Source organism: Coffea eugenioides, chromosome 8, assembly GCF_003713205.1.
Source record: "Coffea eugenioides isolate CCC68of chromosome 8, Ceug_1.0, whole genome shotgun sequence".
Taxonomy (NCBI): Eukaryota; Viridiplantae; Streptophyta; class Magnoliopsida; order Gentianales; family Rubiaceae; genus Coffea; species Coffea eugenioides.
The window spans coordinates 38,862,871-38,888,307 of record NC_040042.1 but is presented as its reverse complement, the minus strand read 5'-3'; the positions used below and the strand labels follow the sequence as shown (position 1 = coordinate 38,888,307).

The 25,437-nt window shown below is 36.5% G+C and overlaps 2 protein-coding genes across 3 annotated transcripts in view; both read left to right on the top strand.

Moving 5' to 3' along the window:
• Positions 1-25,437, top strand: part of LOC113779069 (UPF0481 protein At3g47200-like) — a 94,317-nt gene that overhangs the window by 14,310 nt on the left and 54,570 nt on the right. The window lies entirely within an intron of this gene.
• On the top strand, positions 2,832-4,568 carry LOC113779071 (BURP domain protein RD22-like). The gene is made up of 3 exons (XM_027324499.1): positions 2,832-2,911; positions 3,035-3,134; positions 3,574-4,568. The coding sequence occupies exons 1-3, from the start codon at positions 2,870-2,872 to the stop codon at positions 4,356-4,358; spliced, it is 927 nt and encodes a 308-aa protein (XP_027180300.1). The 5' UTR covers positions 2,832-2,869; the 3' UTR covers positions 4,359-4,568.

The window sequence follows — 25,437 nt, the reverse complement described above, 5'->3', positions numbered from 1 at the left end:
TTTAAATTGGAGTAATCAGCAGGAGTACCTGACCAAACTTCCTCAGGAGTTTTGAAATCAAGAGATGCAGAAGGAGAACGGTTGACAATATAACAGGCCATATTGATCGCCTCTGCGCAAAAGTCGTTTGTCAACCCTGCATTTGAGGTCATACATCTTGCTCTCTCTAAAAGAGTTCTGTTCATACGTTCAACCACACCATTTTGTTGAGGCGTCATCCTGACGGTGTGATGCCGACCAATTCCTTCATTCTTGCAGAATTCATTGAATTCACCTTCACAAAATTCCATGCCATTATCTGTTCTCAACCGCTTAATGTGTTTTCCTGTTTGCTTCTCAATCAAAACTTTCCATTGCTTGAAAGTTAGGAAAACATCATTTTTATGCTTAAGAAAATATACCCAAACTTTCCTTGAATAATCATCAATGAAAGTCAACATGTACCTGGCACCTCCTTTAGAAGAAGCACGAGAAGGCCCCCAGAGGTCTGAATAAATGTAGTCCAAAGTTCCTTTTGTCCTGTGAACTGCCGGCAACTGGAAGCTAACTTTCTTCTGCTTTCCAAAAATGCAATGTTCACAGAGTCCTATCTTTCCAATACTTTGACTACCAAGAAGACCTCGTTTGCATAAAATAGATAAGCCCTTCTCGCTCATGTGCCCCAATCTCATGTGCCATAATTTGGTAAAATCAGAATCAGACAAAGTTGATGTAGAAACAGCAGCAGCACCTGTAGCAGTAGATCCCTGCAAAATATATAAAGTACCAGATCTGTGTGCCTTCATAACAACAAGGGCTCCTCGACTGATTTTGAGAACTCCATCTCAACCTGAATACCTGCACCCAATAGACTCAAGAGTGCCTAAAGAGATGAGATTTTTCTTCAAATCTGGAACATGTCTAACATCTGTGAGCGTCCTCACAATACCATCGTACATTTTAATCTGGATTGTGCCTTTGCCAACAACTTTACAAACAGCGTTGTTGCCCATTAAGACAACTCCACCTTCAACTGATTCATATGTTGAAAACCAGTCCCTGTTGGGACACATATGATACGAACAACCCGAATCTAAAATCCACTCATTGTTAGACCTAAAATTATTTTCCGTTGCACAGAAAATAGTTCCATCATTCTCATCAGCTGCTATACTAGCTTCAGCGGATTCAGTATTTTTCTCAACAAATTTTCCCTTTTGCTTTTCTTTATTTTTCAATTTAAAGCAATCAGAGATAACATGGCCCTTCCTTTTACAATAATTGCACACCATATTTTTATGTCTGGACTTGGATCTACTTCTATTTTCTGTGTTTCTCTTTTCAGATCTACCCCGAACAAACAAGCCATCGGCTTGACTCCCACTAGTTTCCCCAGTAATATCCCTATCTATCTGCTCTTTAGATTTTAATGCAGATTTAATTTTCCGATACGAAATTGTTTCCTTTCCATAAATCATAGTATCGCGGAAATGCTTAAAAGACTGGGGAAGGGAACACAAAAGTAATAGGGCTTGATCTTCATCATCAATTTTCGAATCTATATTCCCCAAATCCATAATAATGGAATCAAATTTATCAAGATGGGAGAGTATAGATGTACCTTCAGACATCCGAAGCATGTACAAACTCTGCTTCAAATATAGCCGATTCTCGACTGTCTTCTTCATATACAAGGCTTTCAATTTATCCCACATAGCCTTGGCCGAAGTCTCCGTTGCTACCTCACGCAATACCTCATCGGAGAGATTTAAGATTATGCTGGATCTGGCCTTCTTATCCATATCGGCGAAATCCGCATCCTTTACATCTTCTGGTTTGTTCTCGATTCCGTGAATCGCTAGATCAACTCCGTCTTGAACAAGAATGGCCTCCATCTTGAGCTGCCACATTCCGAAGTTGACATTCCTGTCGAATTTCTCGACAACCGTCTTTGTTATCGTCATTGTTGCCACAAAATCTGTAACGTGAAGTTTGTCTCAAAAAACTGGCCAAACAAATATGCAAGTCTCGTGAGCGGGCCCCACGAGATGCCCCAAAAGGACCCCACAAGGTGAGCGGGCCCCACGGATAAACGGACCCCACAGGATGAGTGGGCCCCACAGGATGGACGGACCCCACCAGATGAACGGGCCCCACCAGATGAACCTGTCTTGCAAAATATAACAACCAACTCTGATACCAGTTTGTTAGGACCGGGCCAGGAAATAGACAAACTCAAGTTAGCACAAATTAGGCGGTATAACCGACCATATAATAGATAGGCGGTAGATACCAGCCATATAATAATTAGGCGGTAAAACCGACCATATAAAGACGGATAACAAAGCAAATAAAAGACACAGAAGATTTACGTGGTTCGGTCAAATTGACCTACGTCCACGGACGAGGGAGGAGCAATATTTCTACTATGAAGAATAAATACAAAAGACCGTAGGAAAGTGGTTCCTAGGCCAATAGGCACTTACAAAAGAGTTTAGAAAATATTTCTAAACTCAAAACAAGAGAGCCTAAAATATTTGACTGAATGGGCTAGATGACCCAAGAACCTAATAACCCATATAACTCTCTTGAGTGGTGCACCTTAAACCTTCATACGCTTCCCTATTTATAAGAAAACAACGGAAGGCTTTCCTTGGCTGCCATCGATGTGAGATGGAAATGTTTGCCACACAAGTCAAGCCGTAATGTTTGACAATTCAACAAAACTTTCCCCCTCTCAAACAATTGGCAATCGCACTTGGCTCTTCCGCTTTTAAATAAAGCTGCCAAGTTTCTTGTGCCATCTCGCTCAAATATATTGGCCTTTAGTACTATCTTCACTCCGTCTTGCATACTAGCAGCCTACCGTGGCTCGTGCGCATAAACTATTATGGAATTTCTCAAGCTCCTCTACTTTCTCTCTTTTCTTTTTGTGAGTATACATTACTGAAAAAGTTAAGCTACGTTAATTTTTAGATAGATAATTTGCACGCACTTTCGATAGTGTACAAACTGAATGCACAACTCTTTTTCCGTATCGTGAAATATATTTCGGCTAGGAGTTGGGGCAAACCATGCAGATCTTGAAGCTTATTGGAAATCCGAGCTTCCAAACACTCCTATGCCCAAAGTTGTTAGAGACCTCCTAAAAGATGGTTTGTCTCAGAAATGGTCCTTTCCTATGTCTACCATTTACTCTGCTTCTATTGCTCGAGTTGAGTCTTTGTTTGCTTCCCTTAGATTCTGGGGGAATTGAAAGACACTCATCAAGTTCAAAAACCTTAAAAAAAAAGGAGAAATTGTAATAGAAAACTTCTAGTTTCACTTAAAACAAAACAAAAAGAAAAAGTACTTCAATAATTACAGGGGTTTTCTTGTACCGTGTTAAAAAAAAAAGAAAAGAAAAAGAGCTAACATGCTTTTCTTTTAATAATTTTACTCTTCCATTAATCATGAGCAAGCGTATGACAAGGATCTTAAAAAGGGGGATATTGCAGGAAGAATTTGCGCAGGGACATTGTAGTCCATTACCAGAAATAAAAGCTGGCCGGATTTATATGTTGTACTAATTTGTTGCTCATCCAATACATACAGGGAAGTTGCCGGAAAGGGTCAGGTTAAGACCAGACGCAATCCCATTATTTAAAACATGTGGTGTCAGATATCGAATCAGTATCTATGGTAGAAATCCTACTGAAGATGAGCTCCATATTGACCCAAAAGTGAAAGTCTTTTTCTTGAAAATGGACCTCAATCGCGGCTCAAGCATGAATATGAAGTTTGTTGAATCAGTGAAAAGTACTACGGCTTTCCTGCCCCGCCAGGTTGCTAATTCGATTCCCTTCTTGTCAAAATCTGTTCCTGAAATTTTGAACAAATACTCACTGAATCCACAATCACAAGATCCTGGAATTATTAAGGAAACGATAGCAGAATGCGAGGTGCCTGCAATGAAAGGGGAAGACAAGTATTGTGCGACTTCTCTCGAATCAATGGTTGATTTCACTACTTCAAAGCTGGGCAAAGATGTTCTAGCAATTTCTAACGAAGCACAGAAAACAGATCCAAAAGTCCAGAAATATGGTATTGTGTCTGTTTCCAAGTTGAACAACAACGATAAAGAAATAGTTTCTTGCCACAGGCAAAACTATTTCTACGCAGTTTTCTACTGCCACACCACACAGGACACAGATGCATATATGGTTAATTTAGTTGGTGCCGATGGAGCAAAAGTCAAGGCTGTAGCTGTTTGTCACCGGGATACATCAGCATGGAACCCAAAGCATTTGGCTTTTCAGCTGCTGAAGGTGAAGCCAGGAACTGTTCCAATCTGCCATTTCCTTCCTGAGGATCACATTGTCTGGGTTCCGAAGCACTAAATATAGTACAGAAACTTGTTAACGCCTCCCAAGTGATCTATATTTGTTGCTCTGATGTTTTTACGTATGTCTTCTGCAGCTTGGGAGTTCCATCCATTATGTTGCCATAATTAAATAAATCCTTGTTTAGTTTGTTCTCTACTTTGATATCAAATTGTATATGTCAATCTACTGTGACAAAGATGTAATGGTACCTGGTTTCGTTTTTAAGTATTTTTTTTTCTTGGCGGACACGACAACTTTATATAACCTAATTTATCTTACACTAAGGGGGAGGGGGGCGAATCTAAGGAGGTCCAAGAATAACTCGAAAGGGACTGAACCACCACCGGACTAAACGGGTGCACAACACACCCACCTCACCAAGTTAGGTGGTGGCCAAAGGCTGGTGGTTTCCTTTTTAAGTATTGTTAGTGGTTCAGTTGTTTGGTTGATTTTTAGCTATACTAGTTTAGATTGTACAATCATTCCTGCTTATACTACAGAACATTGTTCAATGCAGACAAAGAGGAGGGGACCGATGGATAAGAGATTCTCCTTTCCTATTCTAATAATAATAATTACAATAAATTCTTTGAATATTTGTCCCCATCAGTTTTATAGGATGTCACATAATTCTTTTCATGGACATCAGCAAAATAATCTTTCAGAATGCCAATCATTCGTTTTGAGTGGGGCAATAAACCATGCATGTGGCCAATTTTTCAGGGGCGGCGGGAAGCTGCGGGGACAGCCAAGTTTTTTATTGTTTTTAGTCCCTATGAAATTTAAAAAATTTTCATTGAAGATCTTTATTATGCTCCATTAGATTTAATGAAATTGAATTGTACACCTAACTTTTGTTTTATCAAAAATTTAAAGTTTTCCTCTTTAAATATTTTTGACCTTGCTATTTTGTTGTTAATCTGTGAAGTTCAACTTGTTATTAATTGCATTAGCATTACATGTTGATTTATTCAAAATTCTATTTACTATGCCAAGAAATTTTTTTTTTCAAAACTAAATACATGTGATCTATTCAATAATTAATTATTTCAATTTTTTATCTGCCAAATTTCAAATTTATGTACTTGGTCCTAAATACATGGGATCTTTTATATGTGAAGTTGAATCTAATAATTAATTTTGTATATATTCAAAAGTTTTCTCCTTAAACATATAAAACCAATACGTGCATCTAATTAGACACAAAAAAGTGATATTTCCACTCCCAAATTTGCCACTCACACTCATATATGGCCTTTTATTCAGTAAGTGAATTTCAATATGAGAGGCTAATTTAAGAGTGCAAATATCACACATCTTAGCAGCAATAGTATGTATATGGGTATTTCAATTTACATCCTGATCAAATATGATTGCTTTTCAGAGTCTGAGATTAGAGAATAGTCAACTTTTTGCCCTTAAGATTGTATGAATGAGAAGAATAGAGAAATGAGTAGTCATATTAATATGGGTTATTATCACTTTACTCTCTTAAACTATATCACTACTATCAGTTTATCCCATAATATTATCTTTTAGTTAGTTCACCTTCATAAGTAATTCAACTCAACATGTTAAGAAATTTTAGACGAAAATACCTCTTTATTTTATAGCATTATCATAATGTTATTACCATTTTATCCCTTGAAATTATAATGATACAATCGCTTTAATTCTTAACATTATTTTCTAAGCATTTTATCTCATCGTTTATCTAACTAGTATGGTCAAAATTTTTAAAATATATTTACCATTTTTATATATAATTAAAAAATGAAATAGTTGGAAAGGTTATTCTTCCTTTTTTTTCACTTTAAGGGATCCAAAAACGTAAAAATAAAAGGATTTCTCAAATTTCTTTTTTCACACTTACTAATGCTAGGAAAAGAAAAGGAGATAGGAAAGAAGGAGATAGAAAATTAGATTTTGCAAAGAAAGAAAATAAAGAAGAGTCTAACATTATCATATTACTTTAAGGTTATCGAGATTAGGATTGAAATTTGGTGGTAAACAAAAAATGAAAAATTTTAAAATAATAAAAGTACGGAATTTTTTCTTATTTGTATTTTTTTAAAAAAGAATTCAGCTCTCTCTCTCTCTCCCTCCCCCCTCCTCCTCCACATCTTTTTTTTTCAATATTAATAAGATTATTAAGAAGAAATAGATTAACAATTTGATATTTTTTTCTTGATACTAAAAAGAAGAAGAGTTATTCTAAATTTTTTATTATTTTTATTATACAAAAAAAAAGTACTTTCTTCTAGAGTTCTTTAACTGGCTAAGTTGGTTTAATGGTGCGATAAATTGTCTAAAAAAAACTTTAGGGGATAAATTAATAATGAGACTATAGTTTATGAGGGTAAAGTGATAATAATTTTAAGGGTTAAATGTATCTTTTCACTTTAATTAACAAACTCTGTTAAATTTGACCATTAGTCTTGAGAGTAAAGTGATTAAAAGGTAACGTTAAGGGAGAAATTGATAGTGACACCGAATGTTAAGAGGTAAAGTAATAATAACCCTATTAATAAATAACTAATGCATATTTCGATTCAGTAATGAATACGCAGCTTCATTGTTGTGTTTCATGTCACTAAATTTATTATTATTTTTTGTTGAAAGAAGGCAGTGATAACAAAATTTTGAGCTGTAATCAGATATCAAGATTGAATAGCTAAGCGCTAGAAGAGGAAAAAAAAACATACATGCCATAATCATAGAATTACACTGAAAACTGATAATCTACGGGTGCAAGAGAGAGATTTTTAATGAAAATTTATAAAATTTCCTAGGAGCTAAAAGAAAAATCTCAAAAACTTGGGGGTGGTGTTTGCCCCTGCATACTATGCCGATTCTAAAGATCGGTGCATACCGTGCATGAGAAGACTAGCCATTAAATTGCTCAACTACTAAGTCTTAACGAAATGATGAAGCGCCCGACACATCGCTGCGTTGGGGATCCCATACAGTCTGAATGCCGATAAGAAGGCATGGACTTGGTCTTCATGATCACCTTTTCCATCATAGAATGGAACATTTGGGAATTTGAAGTTCGCTGGAAAAACTTCTTCGTTAATGTTAGGGGTGAAGGGGGCATGTTATCTCCGTAAAGGGCCGATCTGTATCTAGACCGTTCACTTGTGTCATCCCTCTTGAATGGGTTCTTGAGCAGTGCTCTCGAAAACTGAGGAAACTTTAGAATGCACTTTGCCTTGCAATTTAGAAAGGTTCTTTTCCTTCTTCCTCTTGGAGTACGTGATGGTCATCTGAGTCACCCTCGAAAGAAGACAAAGAAGACTCTTCAGGCTATCTCTGAGCAGATTCGCCTCTATTCTTACCTTTCATATGCCTAACAATCTCTTCAAAAAACCCTGGACTGGAGGCCACAAACTCGGCCACTCGAGCTATGACCTCTCCATGAGGCTGTGAATTCTCTGGTATGTCATGATCCCTTGGATCGGCTATACGGCTCCCAAAAGTTCAGGGGTTCTTGTTTCCACGATTAGAGCAAGTCTTAGTCATGAGAGAGTAGAGCAACTGTATTTACTTCACTTCCCACAAACAGCGCCAATTGTAGACTCACGGTCGAAACTCTTGAGAAGACCGGAGATCGACGAACTCTAGTTCGGATTTCCTGTATGATATCAAAAGCAGAGGTGGAGTATTCCCCTAATTTGGCTCCGATGCTTAAGTTAGCAAGAGTTAACAGCTCAGACAAAGTTACCTATGAGAATTAAGAAACAGTTACCTCTGGGGTCTAAGAAAAGATGGGTATTTATAGTGAAACGTGAGAGGTGTCCTTGGGTTTTGGGCCGCATTGATAGGACCGGATGCAGCTATAGGTCGAGTCTAGATCTACTAGTGCAAGAGCATAGACCTGCAAAAGCTTGTAAGGTGTCACATCAATCACTTCTTGTTGTGAATGTCCTCGTCTCACTGGATATCTAAACTACAAGATGACTACTCAGATTAGAAAGTGGCCGGGAGAGATCATCTTGAGGAGGATGATCCTGGGTACCACACTAAGCATATGATAAAATGTCATCTTTAATGGCGAACAAAGAAATTAAGTTATTCCCATAACCGTACTCATAGCAAGTTCACAAACCATGAAGTTGTTCCCATGATTTCCAACATGTTTCTCTTGGATTCTATAGCTCTCATGTCATATATTGATTGCTCCATTGGTTATGAACTTGATGTGCATTTCGGGTTGAAGTTGGGATAACAAAAGTATAATTAGAAGGTGAATATAGGAACAAATATCTGTTACAAGGTTGCAGAAACCGTCAGTAAGGACCCTGTAGATGATAATCTTGCAAAGTAACCCCTATGGGATATCTCTTACAGTTTTTGATTTCAAATTCAGAAAATTCATAATCGAATTCGGACCAAATTCGTATATTTCAAAAATGGAAAACCCGATTTCCATTTCGTTTAGGTGCCAAAATAGGAATTTAAGTATAATTACATGATGCAGCATGGAATTAACTCCAAGAGGAATTTTCAGTTATTAGGAAAGATTATCAATCGGTCCCCTCTTTATTTGTGGCTTAAATTGAACATGGTGGGGTACTAGTGCCCGTAATGCATTTAACATCATGCTAATACGGGCTGCTTATGAAGTGATATAATTTTTTCTTTCTTTTTGAATTGGTAATCACGACGGATGGTGGTGGCCGGGGTCAGCATTTGGTGGGATAGTTGATAGTGCCACTGCCGTGCTTCAATTTGCCACCATGGCGGTGCTACCTCATCCGCCCTACTCTAAAAGAAAAGGAAATGAAAATAACTAAAAGTAATAATAAATGTCTTGCAAGTAATAACAAATTGTATTGCTGAGATATTGATCTCATAGTTAAAGTTGAAATTTTTTTTCTCCTTCATTTCTTAAATTTCACCATTCCCCTTCTAAAATATTTTGAAAAAAAGGATAGACTACATTTTTTGTGTAGTCGAGTTGAACAAAAAATTAAATAGTTCAACTCGATATAATCGCAAAAGGAAGTGAAGAGACTTTGAAAACTATAAAGAAATTATGTGAAAAAAATAGATTTTTTAATATTTTACTTTTGAAAAGAAATTTATTCTCTTCTTTTAATTTTTGTCTCTATTCTCGAGAAAGTAGTATTAAATTAAACCAGCAAGGCATGAAGTCAATTTTAACAATCAATGGCACTTGAATGTCATTAGATCATAAGTTTTACTGGCATTTTCTTAAAAAAAATGAAAATAAAAACACAGTTTGCCAAGTGGATGAGATTTTCTTGCCTAATTGATGAGGTTTCCTTTCTTGATTTACTCCTTCTCTTAACTGATAAGTATCAAAGTAAATCCCTCAAACATTGAAACTCACTAAAATTTTTTCAATCTTGCATTCTCTACAAGTCTTTATCCACAAACCCTATAATCTAGCATCTCAATTCCATTGTTATCTACCATCACAAGAAATCATTAAAGGTACTTTTTGTCCTCTCTAAATTCCATAGAACAAAACAATAGTTTATAGGTTTTTGTCTATTTTATCATTTTATCTTGTGTGATTATGGGTACAATTCTAAGATAAGAAATATCAGTTATTTCAATTTTTTTCTTTCCTTTGAGTAGTTGTATTGATTACTCTAGTGTTAAAATCTTCTTTCTTTCACAATCATTGTATCATTGTACTTTCATAGTGTTAATAACATGATCTCTTTTTTTTTTTTTTTTTGCCAAGCTAGGTTTAGAGATGCTTTTGGAAATTTGTCCCAAGAAAGGGAAGAATTGTATTACTTGACTAAGAGAGGTAGTATGATGTTCTTCGCATAAACCTTGGAAATGTAAAGCACAATCAGTAGGCCAGGAAAAGAAAGAATATTACTTAGCATTTAGAAAACATAATTGTAGGACTTTTAGTGAAATTCATATAGTATGAAGTGTCTTTATTTACCATATTCTAACAAAAATGTGTGTTAAATTGTAATGATAGGTATGGTTAGACAACTAAGTATCAATTAGAATTCATTTACATTAAGCCATCCTATGTTGGTGCAATGCCCCTAAAAAATAATAAAGGGTGCAGTGCATGTTGTTATCAGTTAATTATTATGTGGTGAAATGTGCTAACATCCCATTCACTTTGCATGCGAAGCTAGTTTTGTGATGTATAATTTTTACGCAGACCAAAAGGTGTGGTTGTAGGTTCAAAGATGGTCAAGCATTAGGAAATACTAGATGATTTACTCTTTTTCTCAAGTTTTAGGATTAAATATAAATTGATGGTACTATTTCCTTTTTTTATTTTAGAAATATTGGCGAGTGTTGAGGTTTCTTTGTTGGAATGCCTTTATGATAGGTTACGATTTTATTATTAATTTCCCCTATTACCTGACCTGATGTGGATCAATTATTAGATTCTATTAACTTTCGTAATTTACATTTATTTCAGGGAGTAGAACGAAAATACCACAACCAAGGCCAATTTGACAGTCATTGGAAAAGAATTCAAGTAGCAGGCGTCCAGGGGCAATTTTGGAATATGAGGACACGACCCTCTTTGGTAATTTGGCGGAAGAGGATAAAAAGGTTGGAGTCTTCTTCGGTCTCTTCATGGCCGCGGACGCCGCACAGTAGCAGTAGGAACTAGATATTAGATAGCTTTCCTTTGACTTTTCTTGGGTAGTTTTTCTTTCTTCGTATGGTAGGACATTTAGCTTAGCTTCTCTTTTGATTTTTCCCCTTTTCGTCTTATTGTGCTTTTGCTTCCATCGGATGTGAAGGCAAAGAAAAGCAATTGGACATTCTTTGTAATCTAGCTTGACTTTTCCTTCATTGCCGAACCGAATTGAATTTTCTCAATTTCGGAGTCAATGGCCGCTATGGTTGCTTCGATTTCCTGTGGGCTTTATTCATTAAAGATGAACTAAACTCCCTTTTTTAGTTAAGGAACAATGGAGGCTTTAGTGCACCTAAAAATTGTGAGATTGATTTAATTTTATCTTTTTCTTTTATTTATTGAAAAGGAGTAGGAAATTAATAAAGAAGGCTGCACTTAAAGGCTATTTGGATCCTGGAGGAGGGCTATCGATTACAAGGAAAATTGAGTTACACCCAGATTGAAGAATAGTGTTCAATGTCTAGCCAGAGACATTAAAGAAAGGCGCTCATTGGGAGGCAACTCAATTTCTTTTAGTTATTTGTTCGATTTTATTTGTTAGTTTAAATATGTTTTCTTTGAGTTTGACTGAGTTCGGGCTTCAATTCTTGTTTTTGATGATTCGTAGGTATCTCTCTGACATGACGCGCCCGCGTCAAGTCATATGGAGAGCTCATGATCAGAAGGATTCTGGCCCTCATGATGCGCTCGAGTCAAGTCGTATGGAAAGCTCATCACCAAAAGGGTTCGAGCCCTCATGACATGCCCGCATTATTTTTGCGGGAAAGATAAGTTTTCAAACCTCAAGAAATATTTCGCTTTCCTTTTTATCTCTAATTTCGAATTTGGAAAAAAAATTTCTTTAAAAAAATAATAAAATAAAATAAATTTTTTAAAAAAGATGAATAATAAATTAATTCGAAAAGGAAAAAAAAGAATCTTTTGTTTAACCGTGGCTTAGATCTTCAAGATGCAAATTAAAAAAAAAAATTTTCTTTCTCTTTCTCTTTTTCCTTCTTTTCCTTCTTTTCTTTCTTTTCTTTCTTTCTTGTTCTTCTTTCTTCCTCCTTTTCTACCATTGTGCGCCACTGCTCCAATCTCTCTCACTCCAATCGCGCAACCTCTACCACCAGCCGTCGCATCTACTTCGCGCGCCACCCTCTCCCCAGCATCCATTCCTACTTTTTCCCTCGACAACCAGTGAAGAATTTAGACGCGTACTTCCACCACATCGGTTTTCCTTTACCGTTACCGCCTACCTCGTAGCCACTCGAGAGGGAAGTTTCGTTGTCCTCTTCGCTTTAATTGCTTTAATTCTTCCATTGAGGAAAATGTAGGATCTTGGTGTGGGAGGGCACCTGTGCTAGTTTTTCTACTTTTTATTTTTTTAGATGTTTTGCTTTCTTTTTAGTTTGTTATTTGTCAATCTTTTTTTCTTTTTAGTGATTAGATCGTATGTGATGCCAAAATTTGATATTGGATTGTTGCATCTATTTCTGCTATTGCTAAGTTTTAGTAATGGAAGTGTATCAAGTAGATATGGTTGAGTCTAAGAATATCTCTATGGTGAATATCGACGACTGTGTGACTTTTATAATTTTTGGTTAACTTTCCTTGGCATAGAGAATAACTGTTGGCATTTTCATGTGAATTGGTCCGGTTATTAACCTTAATTCTTCATGTTTGAAAATAAGGCTAGCTAATGCAAATTTTCTTTTGATTTTTGTGTTATTTTGAATTGTTTGTGTTATTTAGCTGTGAATAAGAGTTGACTGTACTCCGCTAGTATTTACTACCAAGTAACCGGGGATCTTCACCAAAAGTATCGATTCTCACGTCAAAAAGTAGTAATTGCTATGGGTGCGTGGTCATGTGCGATAGGAACTGAGTAACCGGGCTCTTTCATTTGACAAATATCGGAGTTCGCGTAAAAAAGCTCCAATGGCCAGGGACTATGTCTTGTGTTACTATTAAAAAAAACAGAAAAATAGAAAAACATGAAAAAAAATGAATGTTGTGTTGTTATATAATAAAAGTCAGCCTACCGATTTATGGATTTAATGTTGAGATGTTGGTTAATAGTTGGACCATTTGCTGATAAATGTTGTGCGTCATTCCTTCTTCTTAGATTAGTTAACCTGCAATTAGAGGAGTTTGTGGTTTAGAAGTTAACCGCAATGATGTTTCTTTGGTTTTGATCACTGATGCTTGATATATTTTTCTTGGTATCTTGGCAATATGATAGGTGGAGCAATAGCTATTGTCAAATATTGGTATTTGTTTACTGTTCTTATGCTTGAGGACAAGTAGGGTTTAGGTGTAGGGAGAATTGATAGGTTACGATTTTATCATTTATTTTATTATTAATTTTCCCTATTACCTGACATGATGTGAATCAATTATTAAATTCTACTCACTTTTTATAATTTGCATTTATTTTAGGGAGTAGAACGAAATTACCACAACCAAGGCCAATTTGACAGTCATCGGAAAAGAATTCAAGTAGCAGACGTCCAGGGGCATTTTTGAAATATGAGGATGTGACCCTCTTTGGTAATTTGGCGGAAGACAACATGGAAAGAGGATAAAAAGGCTGGAGTCTTCTTCGGTCTCTTCGTGGCCACGGACGCCGCACAGTAGCAATAGGAACTAGATATTAGATAGCTTTCCATTGACTTTTCTTGGGTAGTTTTTCTTTCATCGTATGATAGGACTTCTAGCTTAGCTTTTCTTTTGACTTTTCCTCTTTTCAGCTTATTGTGCTTTTGCTTCCATCGGATGTGAAGGCAAAGAAAAGCAATTGGGCATTCTTTGTAATCTTGACTTTTCCTTCATTGCCAAACCGAATTGAATTTTCTCAACTTCGGAGTCAATGGCCGCTACGGTTGCTTGGATCTCTTGTCGGCTTTATTCGTTAAAGATGAACTAAACTTCCTTTTCTAGTCAAGGAATAACTGAGGCTTTGGTTCGCCTAAAAATTGTGAGATCGATTTAATTTTATCTTTTTCTTTTATTTATTGATATTCGCATATTCTCTGATCACAGTGTTCATGGTTATTCAATTAATTGATTATCTTGGATCCGGATAATTATTTAATTTAGTAATCTATTGTCAAATGGGGCGTTAAATCTGTAATTGTTTAATTGCCCTGAAATAATGACAATTTGCATGATTGGATTTGTGTCAGGGGAATATGCGGGCTAACATAAAATAACCCTGGTAGTGCGTTATTTGGTTAGAACAGGGCTCCTCTAATACGTAAGGCAATTGGGTAATTAAATCTTACGGGAGTACCTAGAATTATTTCTCAATTAGAGTAGTGGTTAACGGGCGTACTTTAATCACCGACACAGTAAGGAAGGGTTGACTGTCATCGCTTGGTTGGCAGTTATAACCTATATATTAGTAAATAATTGGAATTGCCTTTGCATCGATAATCAATTAGGTGAACTATTGTTGAAGTTATTTCTTGTCTAGAACTTTAGTTATCATTAATCTAATTTTAGTGAATTGTCGTTTACTTTTTAGTTAGCTATTTGATTTTATTCGAACTGCTTAGTCATTGTCATTGCTACAAAAACCCTCCATTGTTAGTTTGAACTCCGAAAGAGACAAATATGCCCAGTCCTATGGATTCGACCCTGCTTATCACTATCTATAGAAATTAACTTTTGTTTGATCAGGTATTTATTATTGCACAGGCTCGACAACCTGTCACTTTAGTATCTCTATGGCAAGTTCAAGGTGCCCCATTTTACTTCCCACTTTGATCATTGTTAATTTTTCAACCGCTATTGCTAATATCTTGAGTTAATATTTTTACTAACTGCTGTGAGGATCCGAAAATTTTCTTATTTTTGTCATTTATTACTAGTTTATTTAAATAGTTATGCACTCATTTTCTTCGAATTATATAATTCAACTACTTAAAATCCATTTATATGGAAAACGCCTCTCTTATGTTTTTAAAGCGTTTTGTTAGAAAATTTACTTTTCGAAAACTCGTTCAGTTCGGAACAATGGGTACACGTTTTTCAAGGCTATATTTAAATCGAGAGTGTATTAATTTTGGAGAAGTAAGAATGATCAATAGTAGATTAAGAAAAGTTAATTTGAGATTTGAGGAGTTAAAACTCGACTCACGTGAGGACTCACAAAATTTATCTAATTTTAAACTCCAAATTCTAGCTCACGTAATTATTTACGTGACCATTTATTCTGAATATTATTTTCTAACCGCTTGAGACCTAATTACATTGATATATGACTTACTTATATTTTTAGAGTGGTTTCGTTTCAAAATTTAATTTCTGAAGGCTCACTAAGTGAAAAAAGTGAATACGCGATTGGAGTAAATAATTGAGTTGAGGATACAATAAGTTTGAAAAATTGGAGACTTGTACATTAGTCTCAAAATAGATATTTATATGCTTAAGTGCTCAATTATTAGTTAGTAATATTATCGTTATAAGAATTTCTTATAGATTTCGCTCTATCGCGTATAAATTGGAAGTATGCATTTTTACGCGCGCGATTAATTGAAGGACCTTAGATTTTTATTTTGGGACTACTAAGAGTGAATAATGATAATATGAATGTAAGTGCATTAGAGGTTTAGTGCACTAGTGCAACAAACTTACAAGGAATCGAGCACAAAACGCGCGCGTGCGTGCACTATTCCTAGTTGACTTTGAGGCAACTTTTGGCCACAACTTATAAAGCTTCTCACGGAAGCTTACCTTCAGCATTAGCTCTTCTTTTTCTGCTCCAAAGAGCCGACCAAGAGGAAGAGTAAAACAGCCTCAATTTCTTCTCAATTTCTTCACTAAACCTTTATCATTTCACCTCAAATTTCAACCGTAGTTAGCTCAACACTTGGAGATTATATCTAGCTAAGAAAAGGAGCTGCTGTCCGTGGTTTTTCTTGAGCACATTTGGACCGAAATTTCTGCTTGGTTCATCTAAACAAGTAAGAAACAATCAACCCTTGGAAACTCGATTTATGGAAGTAGTAGAGCGCATTTAAACTCATGCATACATATGGGTAGCTTGTTTATGTCAGAAAAATGGTTGTGTGGGCTTTATGAACTCCCACATTAGATATATAGACTGATTTGTGGTGTTTAGCTGGTAATAATGTTTATTTAGTGCATAAACTAGTGGATTAATGTTGGATAAACTAGTGGATTAATGTTTAAAGGTGGTGCAATAACTAAAAGTGACCATTTTGCCCCTGCTTTGTTCGAGCACTTTGGTGCAAAATTTTGAGGTTCTAATGGCTTGTTTATATTGTTTACATGTTATATTGAGTGTGCAAAAAGTTTCATTGAAAAATAACATGATTTGGTCACCCAAATATATTGATTTCGAAAGCTTAGAAAACTGGAAAATGGTTCCCGTAACTGCCCAGGCAGTCTTTTTCTTTCGGTTATAACTTTTTACTCCGATGTCGAAATCGAGTACCATTTATGGCACTGGAAACTAGAAATTCCCAGATTTCCAATGGTATGAAATGCACATTCTGATTCCACTTGAGCAGTCTGTGCCAATCATTTAAACATGACTGCCCTGTTTCTCGTGTACATTGGAACCTTGTTTTGAACAGCGAGTTAATGCTAAAAAATAATCTAGTTGTGAACAGATTTTGAAAATGATTTCTCCTGTGAACTTGTAGTCTTATGAATCTAGTTTTCAACACCACCAACCATGCTCAATTTCAAATTAAATTGAGTAAATTATGACCAGATTTCTAAACCGACTCTGTAGGCGAAAACCCTCATTATGGGCAGATTGTAACCAATATTGATTTGTGTCTTGCTATTTGAAAGTTTTGGTGTAAATCACCTACCAAACACATCTTGGATGATTATTAGACCTTTTCAACACCAATGAACCATGTTCGAGGAATTTTCCTTGGCCAAATGCTTGAAAACGGAAAAACGGAAGTCCAAGGCAGATTCGCCTTGGAACTCCTTAGAATTTTAGTGGTTTTGTTAACCATCTTTCCGTACGTATTTTTCTACAACATTTTTCAGAGAAATAGTCCCTATATGATGGTATTATACTGCTAAATTTGGTACCATTTTGAGTCCGTTTCACTGCTCAACTAAACTTCCAAAGTTCCTAATTTGAGTTTGGAAAAACCCTTGATTAACAAGAAAATCTTAGTAATTTTGAGCTACCATATCTTGGTGCTCAAAACTCCGAATCTTGTTCCATTTGTTTTGTTTTAAACTTGGATTGCAACTCTAATATAGTTCTAAATTTCAGAGGTTAGTTCAGATCAAGTGAATTTTGCCGAATTTTCAAAATTGGCCAAAAACGAACTTAAACCTATCTTCAATGCCCCAGAACAGCAACTTTGAGCTAATTTTTGGATACCTTCCGTTTGGAATCATGGAAAATTGTCTTCTAAGAACTTTTAGAACTTGGGAAGCATTTTCCAATGATACCATGTTTTCCAATTTTGGACATTCAGGGAGTGAGTTATGATTTTTCAAAGAATGCCCCAAAAATCAAAAATTCTTGACCGGATTGTGACGTGGCCTCTTCACTTCGATTTTGATCGTTCATCTGAAAATTTATTTACATGATTTCATACTTACTTGTTTCCATCCAATGATTTTTAAGGATAAAAGTTAGATTTTTCTTGGGTTTTTGAACCCCACCTTTGAACTCGATTTACAAAGAAATTAATGCTCGTTTTTGCGATATCTTCTAGATTGTACCAGTGTACGATCTTTCATGATAGTTGGGTCTTGTGATTGATGGTTCATTATCAATTACTAATTGCTTAGGTGCTCAAGGAGACTTTCAAGAGGATCTCGTGGGGACAACCTAAAGGCTTAATTGCACACTCATTCTCATATTTTGATTGGTGAGTGTCAAGTGCATAAACTTATTGTTAAATAGTTATATGTTTCTTATCTGTTTTATGAATTTGCAATTTTGAGACTAGGGTATACTTTATTGCACCCGTTCTCTTTCAAATGAAATTATATTCGTATTTTGCTATGAGAATTTATATCCGATTTGTACATAGTAATGTGGATGTGATTCGAATTTGTGATTCGTGTTTGTGATTCGTATTTGTAATTCCTATTTGGAATCGTCGATTCGAGCGTTGTTTATCGACTTATATTCGTATTTGTATTTATATTCGGGGGACGCCCAAAGTCGTTGGTTAACTTTGCGAATTGAGCCAGCATGGGCTTGGTCGATAAGCTTAGCAAACCATGAGATATTCGTAGAGGATGATCTATTGGAGAGATCTTGCTCAGCATTACTCGTGTAGTATTGCCATGATACTCGAGTAAAGGGGGTGTAATGGTGACGGGATTCGAAAAAAAGTGATGTATCTATGGATTTGATACTTATGTGGTTGACGGAGTGTCAACATGAGTTGTGATCAAGACTTTAACTCGACTACGTGGAATTTAACTCCTGAGAGCTACAATATCCTTGAATTGTTTCTGTTTAATTTTCCTAATCAAAATGTGAATTATTCAAAGTTAATAGCTTTACTTACAATGTAAGTGTTGTTACTGCTTGGATTATGTGTTTGCATGTGTGTTTCTTGGCCTCACTGAGTATTGGCTCATCTCATTAGTTTGTTTTCCTTAACAGGAATGGAAAAATTGAACTTCGGAGGAACCCCTTTTGATATATTTTGGTATTAGGGTTTCAAATGTTTTGGCTGGACTTGTGATTGTTGTATAGTTTGGGGAACTGATGTATCTTTTGGAAACTTGATGTAAGGATTGAATAACTGATGTATTTTGAACTCGTGGTGTGAGCCTTGGATGGCTGATTATGGAAGCGACTTTTCTTTATTTGGCTTGTATTAATTTTTAAGTATCGATAAACTTGAATCGATTTGTCTGGAGCCCGGGCGAGAGTTGGGCAGGCATCCCGCGGATGCCCTTGGATTCGCCCTTGGGAGAAATGGGGGCGTCACAGTTGGTATTGGAGCTTAGGCTTCAGATCCTTGTAGTTTATCCTAGGCTTGAAGTTTAGGATGCCGGACTGTGGGACTGGTTTGAAAGTTAAGTGACCACTTGTTGGGATAAAAATCAGAGCCGCTTCGCATGGTATCTGCGTGGGGTGAGTTTGGGCCAAATGGTGTTATGGTGCTTATCATACGAATGAATAAAGGCTTAAGTACTCTTTTAGAGTGTAAGTTATAAATCATGAATGTGATAGGTATAAATTCCTTATCTTGATACTTAGGGAAGATTAGATATGTATGTTGGGTAATAATCTCAAATGTGGTGATTTATTCTTGGGACTGGCTAACTCGAGATGTGAATTATTTTATTTCGGATTCTTGTACCCGAAAGCTTAAGAGTTGAGGGCAATATTAAGAACTTGAGATCTCCATTTGCGGGGAAAAGAACGAATCAATATTTCACGTGAATAGTTATAGAAAAATCAATAGTCATTTGGCTAAGGTGGCACAATAATTGAAAGAGGGAGGTAGAGAAAGATGGATGGATCGTCCTATGTAACTTAGTAGGATCATAGTGCCTGATATGAGTTGGAAATGAACGAGAAGATCAAACCTACCAGTGTTATAAAGGATTGACTTAGTTGGGGGTGATACTAGAGCCAAGGCCATGGTATTTTTGTTTAATTGTGTGGCCTACTTTTGAGGCGCTTGACTTTAATTTAGTCGTACATGACTAAAAGTTCTATTGTGGCACTTGCATGCTATATTTTTGTAATACTCTTCCCCCTCCCCTCGACTTGCTAAATTGCATGAACTTTAAAGTATTAATACATGTTAATTTTTGTTATCTCTGATGTTTTCAAGATCAACTCTTTTTTTAAGAAATTCCTCGTGTGATCACTGTTATTTCTTGCATTAGGCACCATTAAAATTATGGAAGGACGAAGGAGTGGATGAGGTCGTGGGCGAGGGTCTAGGCAATCCCATTCTCAAGGGGATGAACAAGGATCGGCAACTGGACCGACCCAAGGACAAAAGAATATAGAGGTTAACCAAATGACTACTGCCATTAATAGGATGACTGATACCCTTGAGCGGTTAGCCGAGAGACAGGGTCCAGGACCACTTAACCAGCCCGGAGGTCAGGATAGAGGGGAAGATAGGGCTTTGGAGAGATTCCTGAAGTTTAAGCCGCCTAAGTTCACTGGAGAGCCCGATCCCGAGGCAGCTGAAAACTGGTTAGAGAGAATGACCAATATATTCGCCGCCTTAGACTATACCGAAGATAGGTGAGTGAATTTTACAACTTTCCAATTTGAGAGAGTGGCATGTGCTTGGTGGGATTTGATATTCTTCTAAATTTCTTCACTAAACCTTCATCATTTCACCTCAAATTTCAACCGTAGTTAGCTCATCACTTGGAGATTACATCTAGCTAAGAAAAGGAGCTACTGTCCGTGGTTTTTCTTGAGCACATTTGGACCGAAATTTCTGCTTGGTTCATCTAAACAAGTAAGAAATGATCAACCCTTGGAAACTTGATTTATGGAAGTAGTAGAGCGCATTTAAACTCATGCATGCATATGGGTAGCTTGTTTATGTTGGAAAAATAGTTGTGTGGGCTCTATGAACTCCCACCTTGGATATATGGACTGATTTGTGCTGTTTCGCTGGTAATAATGTTTATTTAGTGCCTAAACTAGTGGATTAATGTTGGGTTGTTGATAGAAACTCAAGGTGGTGCAATAACCAAAAGTGATCATTTTGCCCCTATATTGTTCGAGCACTTTGGTGCGAAATTTTGAGGTTCTAATGACTTTTTTATGTTTTCTACATGTTATATTGAGTGTGCAAAAAGTTTTATTGAAAAATAACATGATTTGGTCTCCTAAATATGTTGATTTCGAAAACTTAGAAAACTGGAAAATGGTTCCCGTAACCCGTAAAATGGAAAATGGGCAGTCTTTTTCTTTTGGCTATAACTTTTTACTCCAATGTCAAAATCGAGTGCCATTTGTGGCACTGGAAACTAGAAATTCTCAGCTTTCTAATGGTATAAAAGGCACATTTTGATTCCACTTGAGCAGTCCGTGCCAATTATTTAAACATGACTGGCCTGTTTCTCATGTACACTGGAACCCTATTTTGAACAGCGAGTTAATACTCAAAAATAATCAAGTTGTGAACAGATTTTGAAAATGATTTCTCCTATGAACTTGTAGTCTTATGAATCTAGTTTTCAACGCCACCAACCATGCTCAATTCTGAATTCAATTGAGTAAATTATGACAAGATTTCGAAACCAACTCTGTAGGCGAAAACCCTCATTATGGGCAGATTGTAACCAATATTGATTTGGGTCTTGCTATTTGAAAGTTTTGGTGTAAATCACGTACAAACACATCTTGGATGATTATTAGACCTTGTCTACACTAATGAACCATGTTTGAGGAATTTTCCTTGGCCAAATGCTTGAAAACGGAAAAACAGAAGTCCAAGGCAGATTTGCCTTGGAACTCCTTAGAATTTTAGTGGTTTTGTTAACCATCTTTCCGTACGTATTTTTCTATGAAATTTTTCAGAGAAATAGTCCCTATATGGTAGTATTATACTACTAAATTTGGTACCATTTGGAGTCGTTTCACTGCTCAACTAAACTTCCAAAATTCCTGATTTGAGTTTGGAAAAACCCTTGATTAACAAGGAAATCTTAGTAAATTTGCGCTACCATATCTTGGTGCTCAAAACTCTGAATCTCATTCTATTTATTTTGTTTTGAACTTGGATTGTAACTCTAATAAAGTTCCAAATTTCAGAGGTTAGTTCGGATCAAGTGAATTTTTCCAAATTTTCAAAATTGACCAAAAACCAACCTAAACCTGTCTTCAATGCCCCAGAACAGCAACTTTGAGCTAATTTTTGGATACCTTCCGTTTGGAATCATGGAAAATTATCTTCTAAGAACTTTTAGTACTTTGGAAGTAGTTTCCAATGATACCATGTTTTCCAATTTTGGACATTCAAGGAGTGAGTTATGATTTTTCAAAGAATGCCCCAAAAATCGAAAATTCTTGATCGGATTGTGACGTGGCCTCTTCACTTCGATTTTTATCGTTCATCTGAAAATTTATTTATATGATATCATACTTACTTGTTTCCATCCAATGATTTTTAAGGATAAAAGTTAGATTTTTCTTGGGTTTTTGAACCCCACATTTGAACTCGATTTACAAAGAAATTAATGCTCGTTTTTGTGATATCTTCTAGATTGTACCAGTGTACGATCTTTCATGACAGTTGGGTCTTATGAGTGATGGTTCATTATCAATTACTAATTGCTCAGGTGCTCAAGGAGACTTTCAAGAGGATCTCGTGAGGACCACCTAAAGGCTTAATTGCACACTCATGCTCATATTTTGATTGGTGAGTGTCAAGTGCATAAACTTATTGTTAAGTAGTTATCTGTTTCTTATCCGTTATATGAATTTGAAATTTTGAGACAAGGGTGAACTTTACAGCACTCGTTCTCTTTCAAATGAAATTATATTCGTATGTTGCTGTGAGAATTTATATCCGATTTGTACATAGTAATGTTGATATAGGCAACCCTAGGGGAAGACCCTCCTAGAACCTCCCAACCTTGTGATCATCAGAGTTGGATCTTTTCTCCCAACAGAAATTGAACTCGATTGTTCTCATGAACTCAAGACCTCTGACACACAAAGGTAATTAGCAACCTTAAGCAAATAAGGATGGATGAAGCGACACCACGATTAGGGAACAAGCTAATCGATAAAGTCTGATTTGAATCCTAAGCCATGAACTCAAGAATTCAAGAGTAAGTTCGATTAAGAACTTGAAGGAAATTTCTCACGATTTCTGGTTGTAATAATCTGTCTTTTACTCTTACAAGAGGTGCCTTTTTATAGGCTAAAACTAGGGCAAAATCCGGCCCACATAAACCTGGAAGAGATTCGGTCCGCATAAAAGAGCTTAAAGAGCTAGCTCTTTAAGGCTTTCCGATAAGGCCCGATAAGTAATAAAATACTCAACGCTTAACAACTACTAAACGGGACAGTCTTAAAACAACTACCAACTAAGCTAACAAGTATGAGATCACTCCATTACTTCAAACGTACAAGTGAACAAAGTAACTTCATGATCCATCAAATCTTCAAACTTAGCTTGTTCCTTGCTTGTATGGTGAATGATCAAGGCTCGTAAAGCTTCCTTCACCTTCTTGGTTCTTGATCTTGTCATCGGACCGTCAATGTGGACCAAAGGATCCTTGACCCAAGGTTGAAGTTAATTATTGCACACCCGTATCCGCATCAAATGTGGATGTGATTCGAATTTGTGATTCGTGTTTGTGATTCGTATTTGTAATTCCTATTTGGAATCGTCGATTCGAGCGTTGCTCATCGACTTATATTCTTATTTGGATTCGTATTCGTATTCGGGGGACGCCCAAACTCGTTAGCGAACCATGAGATATTCGTAGAGTATGATCTATTGGAGAGATCTTGGTCGACATTACTCGTGTAATATTGCCATGATATACTCGAGTATTATCAAAATTTTGATGAGCGGGCCTGGTAAAGGGGGTGTAATCCCCATCAACAATCGCAACATGAAAAATGAAACTTTCAAAGGAAGCCTAGGATGCCAAATCCTCTCAAATACCATCGACGTGTTATGGGCTTGTCTAATATCCCGAAAAACTAAATTTAGAGAGAATTTTCCAGAAGTCGTGGACATCCAAATCACTTAGGCTTCACCCCCTTCTTCCCTCTGTTTTCAAACTCGGACCGGACCGGCCGGTCGAACCGGGAACCGGCAAGGTAGCCGGTCCGAGTCACATTTAAAAACCGGAAATTTAAAACCCGGTCAAAGCCGGTAAAAAACCGGGTTTGACCGGGAAAAAACCGGTTTTTCCGGTTCAACAGTAACTTTTTTTAAAAAAATTCAAACTTTTTAATATTATGTTTTGACCCCCTAAATTGTTAAAACTTATTGATATACCTCAAATATTTGATACTTTATAAATATTGTCCTAAAATTTGATGTTATTTTTCAATTAAATTCATAATTTTAATTCTAAACTTGTTAATATTTATTAAATAATATAAATTGCTACTTGATTGTTCTAATTTCTTTGTATTTTCTTGTTAAATATATTTGAAACATCAAATATATATGGATATACCTTTATTAATATAAATATATTATTAGATATTATATATATAATATTTTAATTTTTAAATAATTTTTATTTATGACGTCATCCGGTTCGACCCCTATCGACCCCCGGTCGAACCCATTGACCCCTGACCCCTGACCTCGGCCGAGTCGCTATCCGGTCCGGTTCTGAAAACATAGCTTCTTCCGGGACAGGGTGGTCTAGAATGGAGGGCACCATTTCGTTTGGCAATGTCTGACATAACATATTTACATCCCAATGCCCATTGATAATGAAATTTTCGAACAATAAATTTGGGACAACCGTTGCTCGGAGGAACAAAGCACCATCCCCCAACCAATTGTCGTACAAAAAATGACATGCTCCGTATTTGACTACCCATAGCATAGAGAGCTCTACTTGTCGACTCACATTCAATATCTTCCGCCAGAGCGCCGAGTCCATTGCCCTGAGTTCTACCTGACAAGGATGGAGATGCCTACAGTATTTTGCTTTCATGAACATAGCCTACAACGACAACCCTTTTCTGAAATTCCACCAAAGTTTGAATGAGAAGGCTGTATAGACGTCCTGTATCCTTCGGAAGCCTACTCCTCCCTCCTCTACCGGATAACACATGTGAGACCACCATATCCAGTGAAACTTGGACTCCTCGATTGATGATCCCCATAGAAAGTTCAAGAGAGCTTGTTCAATAGTTCTAAATACCTTACCCGGTATCACTGTAGCTAACATCAGATGTACTGGCATTGATGCCAGTACATGCTTAATTAGCACTATCTTGCCTCCAAAGGAGAGCAGTCTTGATTTCCATGACATAATCCTTGCTAGAATAGATTGACATACTTCCCCAAAATGTGATGATTTGCACCTTCCAAAATAGAGCTGGGAAGCCTAGATAACGTATGGGAAATGAGTTCCGGGCAAATGTAGTGATACGTTCGATCACCCGTCGTCTCGCCATTGACATTGACGAATGAGCTAAGTAGCTGCTTTTTTCCACATTTATCAGCTGTCCCGAACACCTTTGATACACCTCTAACACCTGCATGATAGCTTTTAAAGAATAAGAGGATCCGTTTGAAAATATGAGAACATCATTCGCAAAAGCCAAATGAGTTATATGAGGACATGCATACGGGACTTTGAAACCCACATAACTCGATTGCATGACAAGGTTATTCAAACCTCTAGACAACGCCTCACCTCCTATAATGAATAACGCAGGTGATAGTGGGTCACCCTGACGGAGTCCTCTCGTAGACTTAAAAAAATCATACGAAGACCCATTTATAATGACCGAGAACCAGA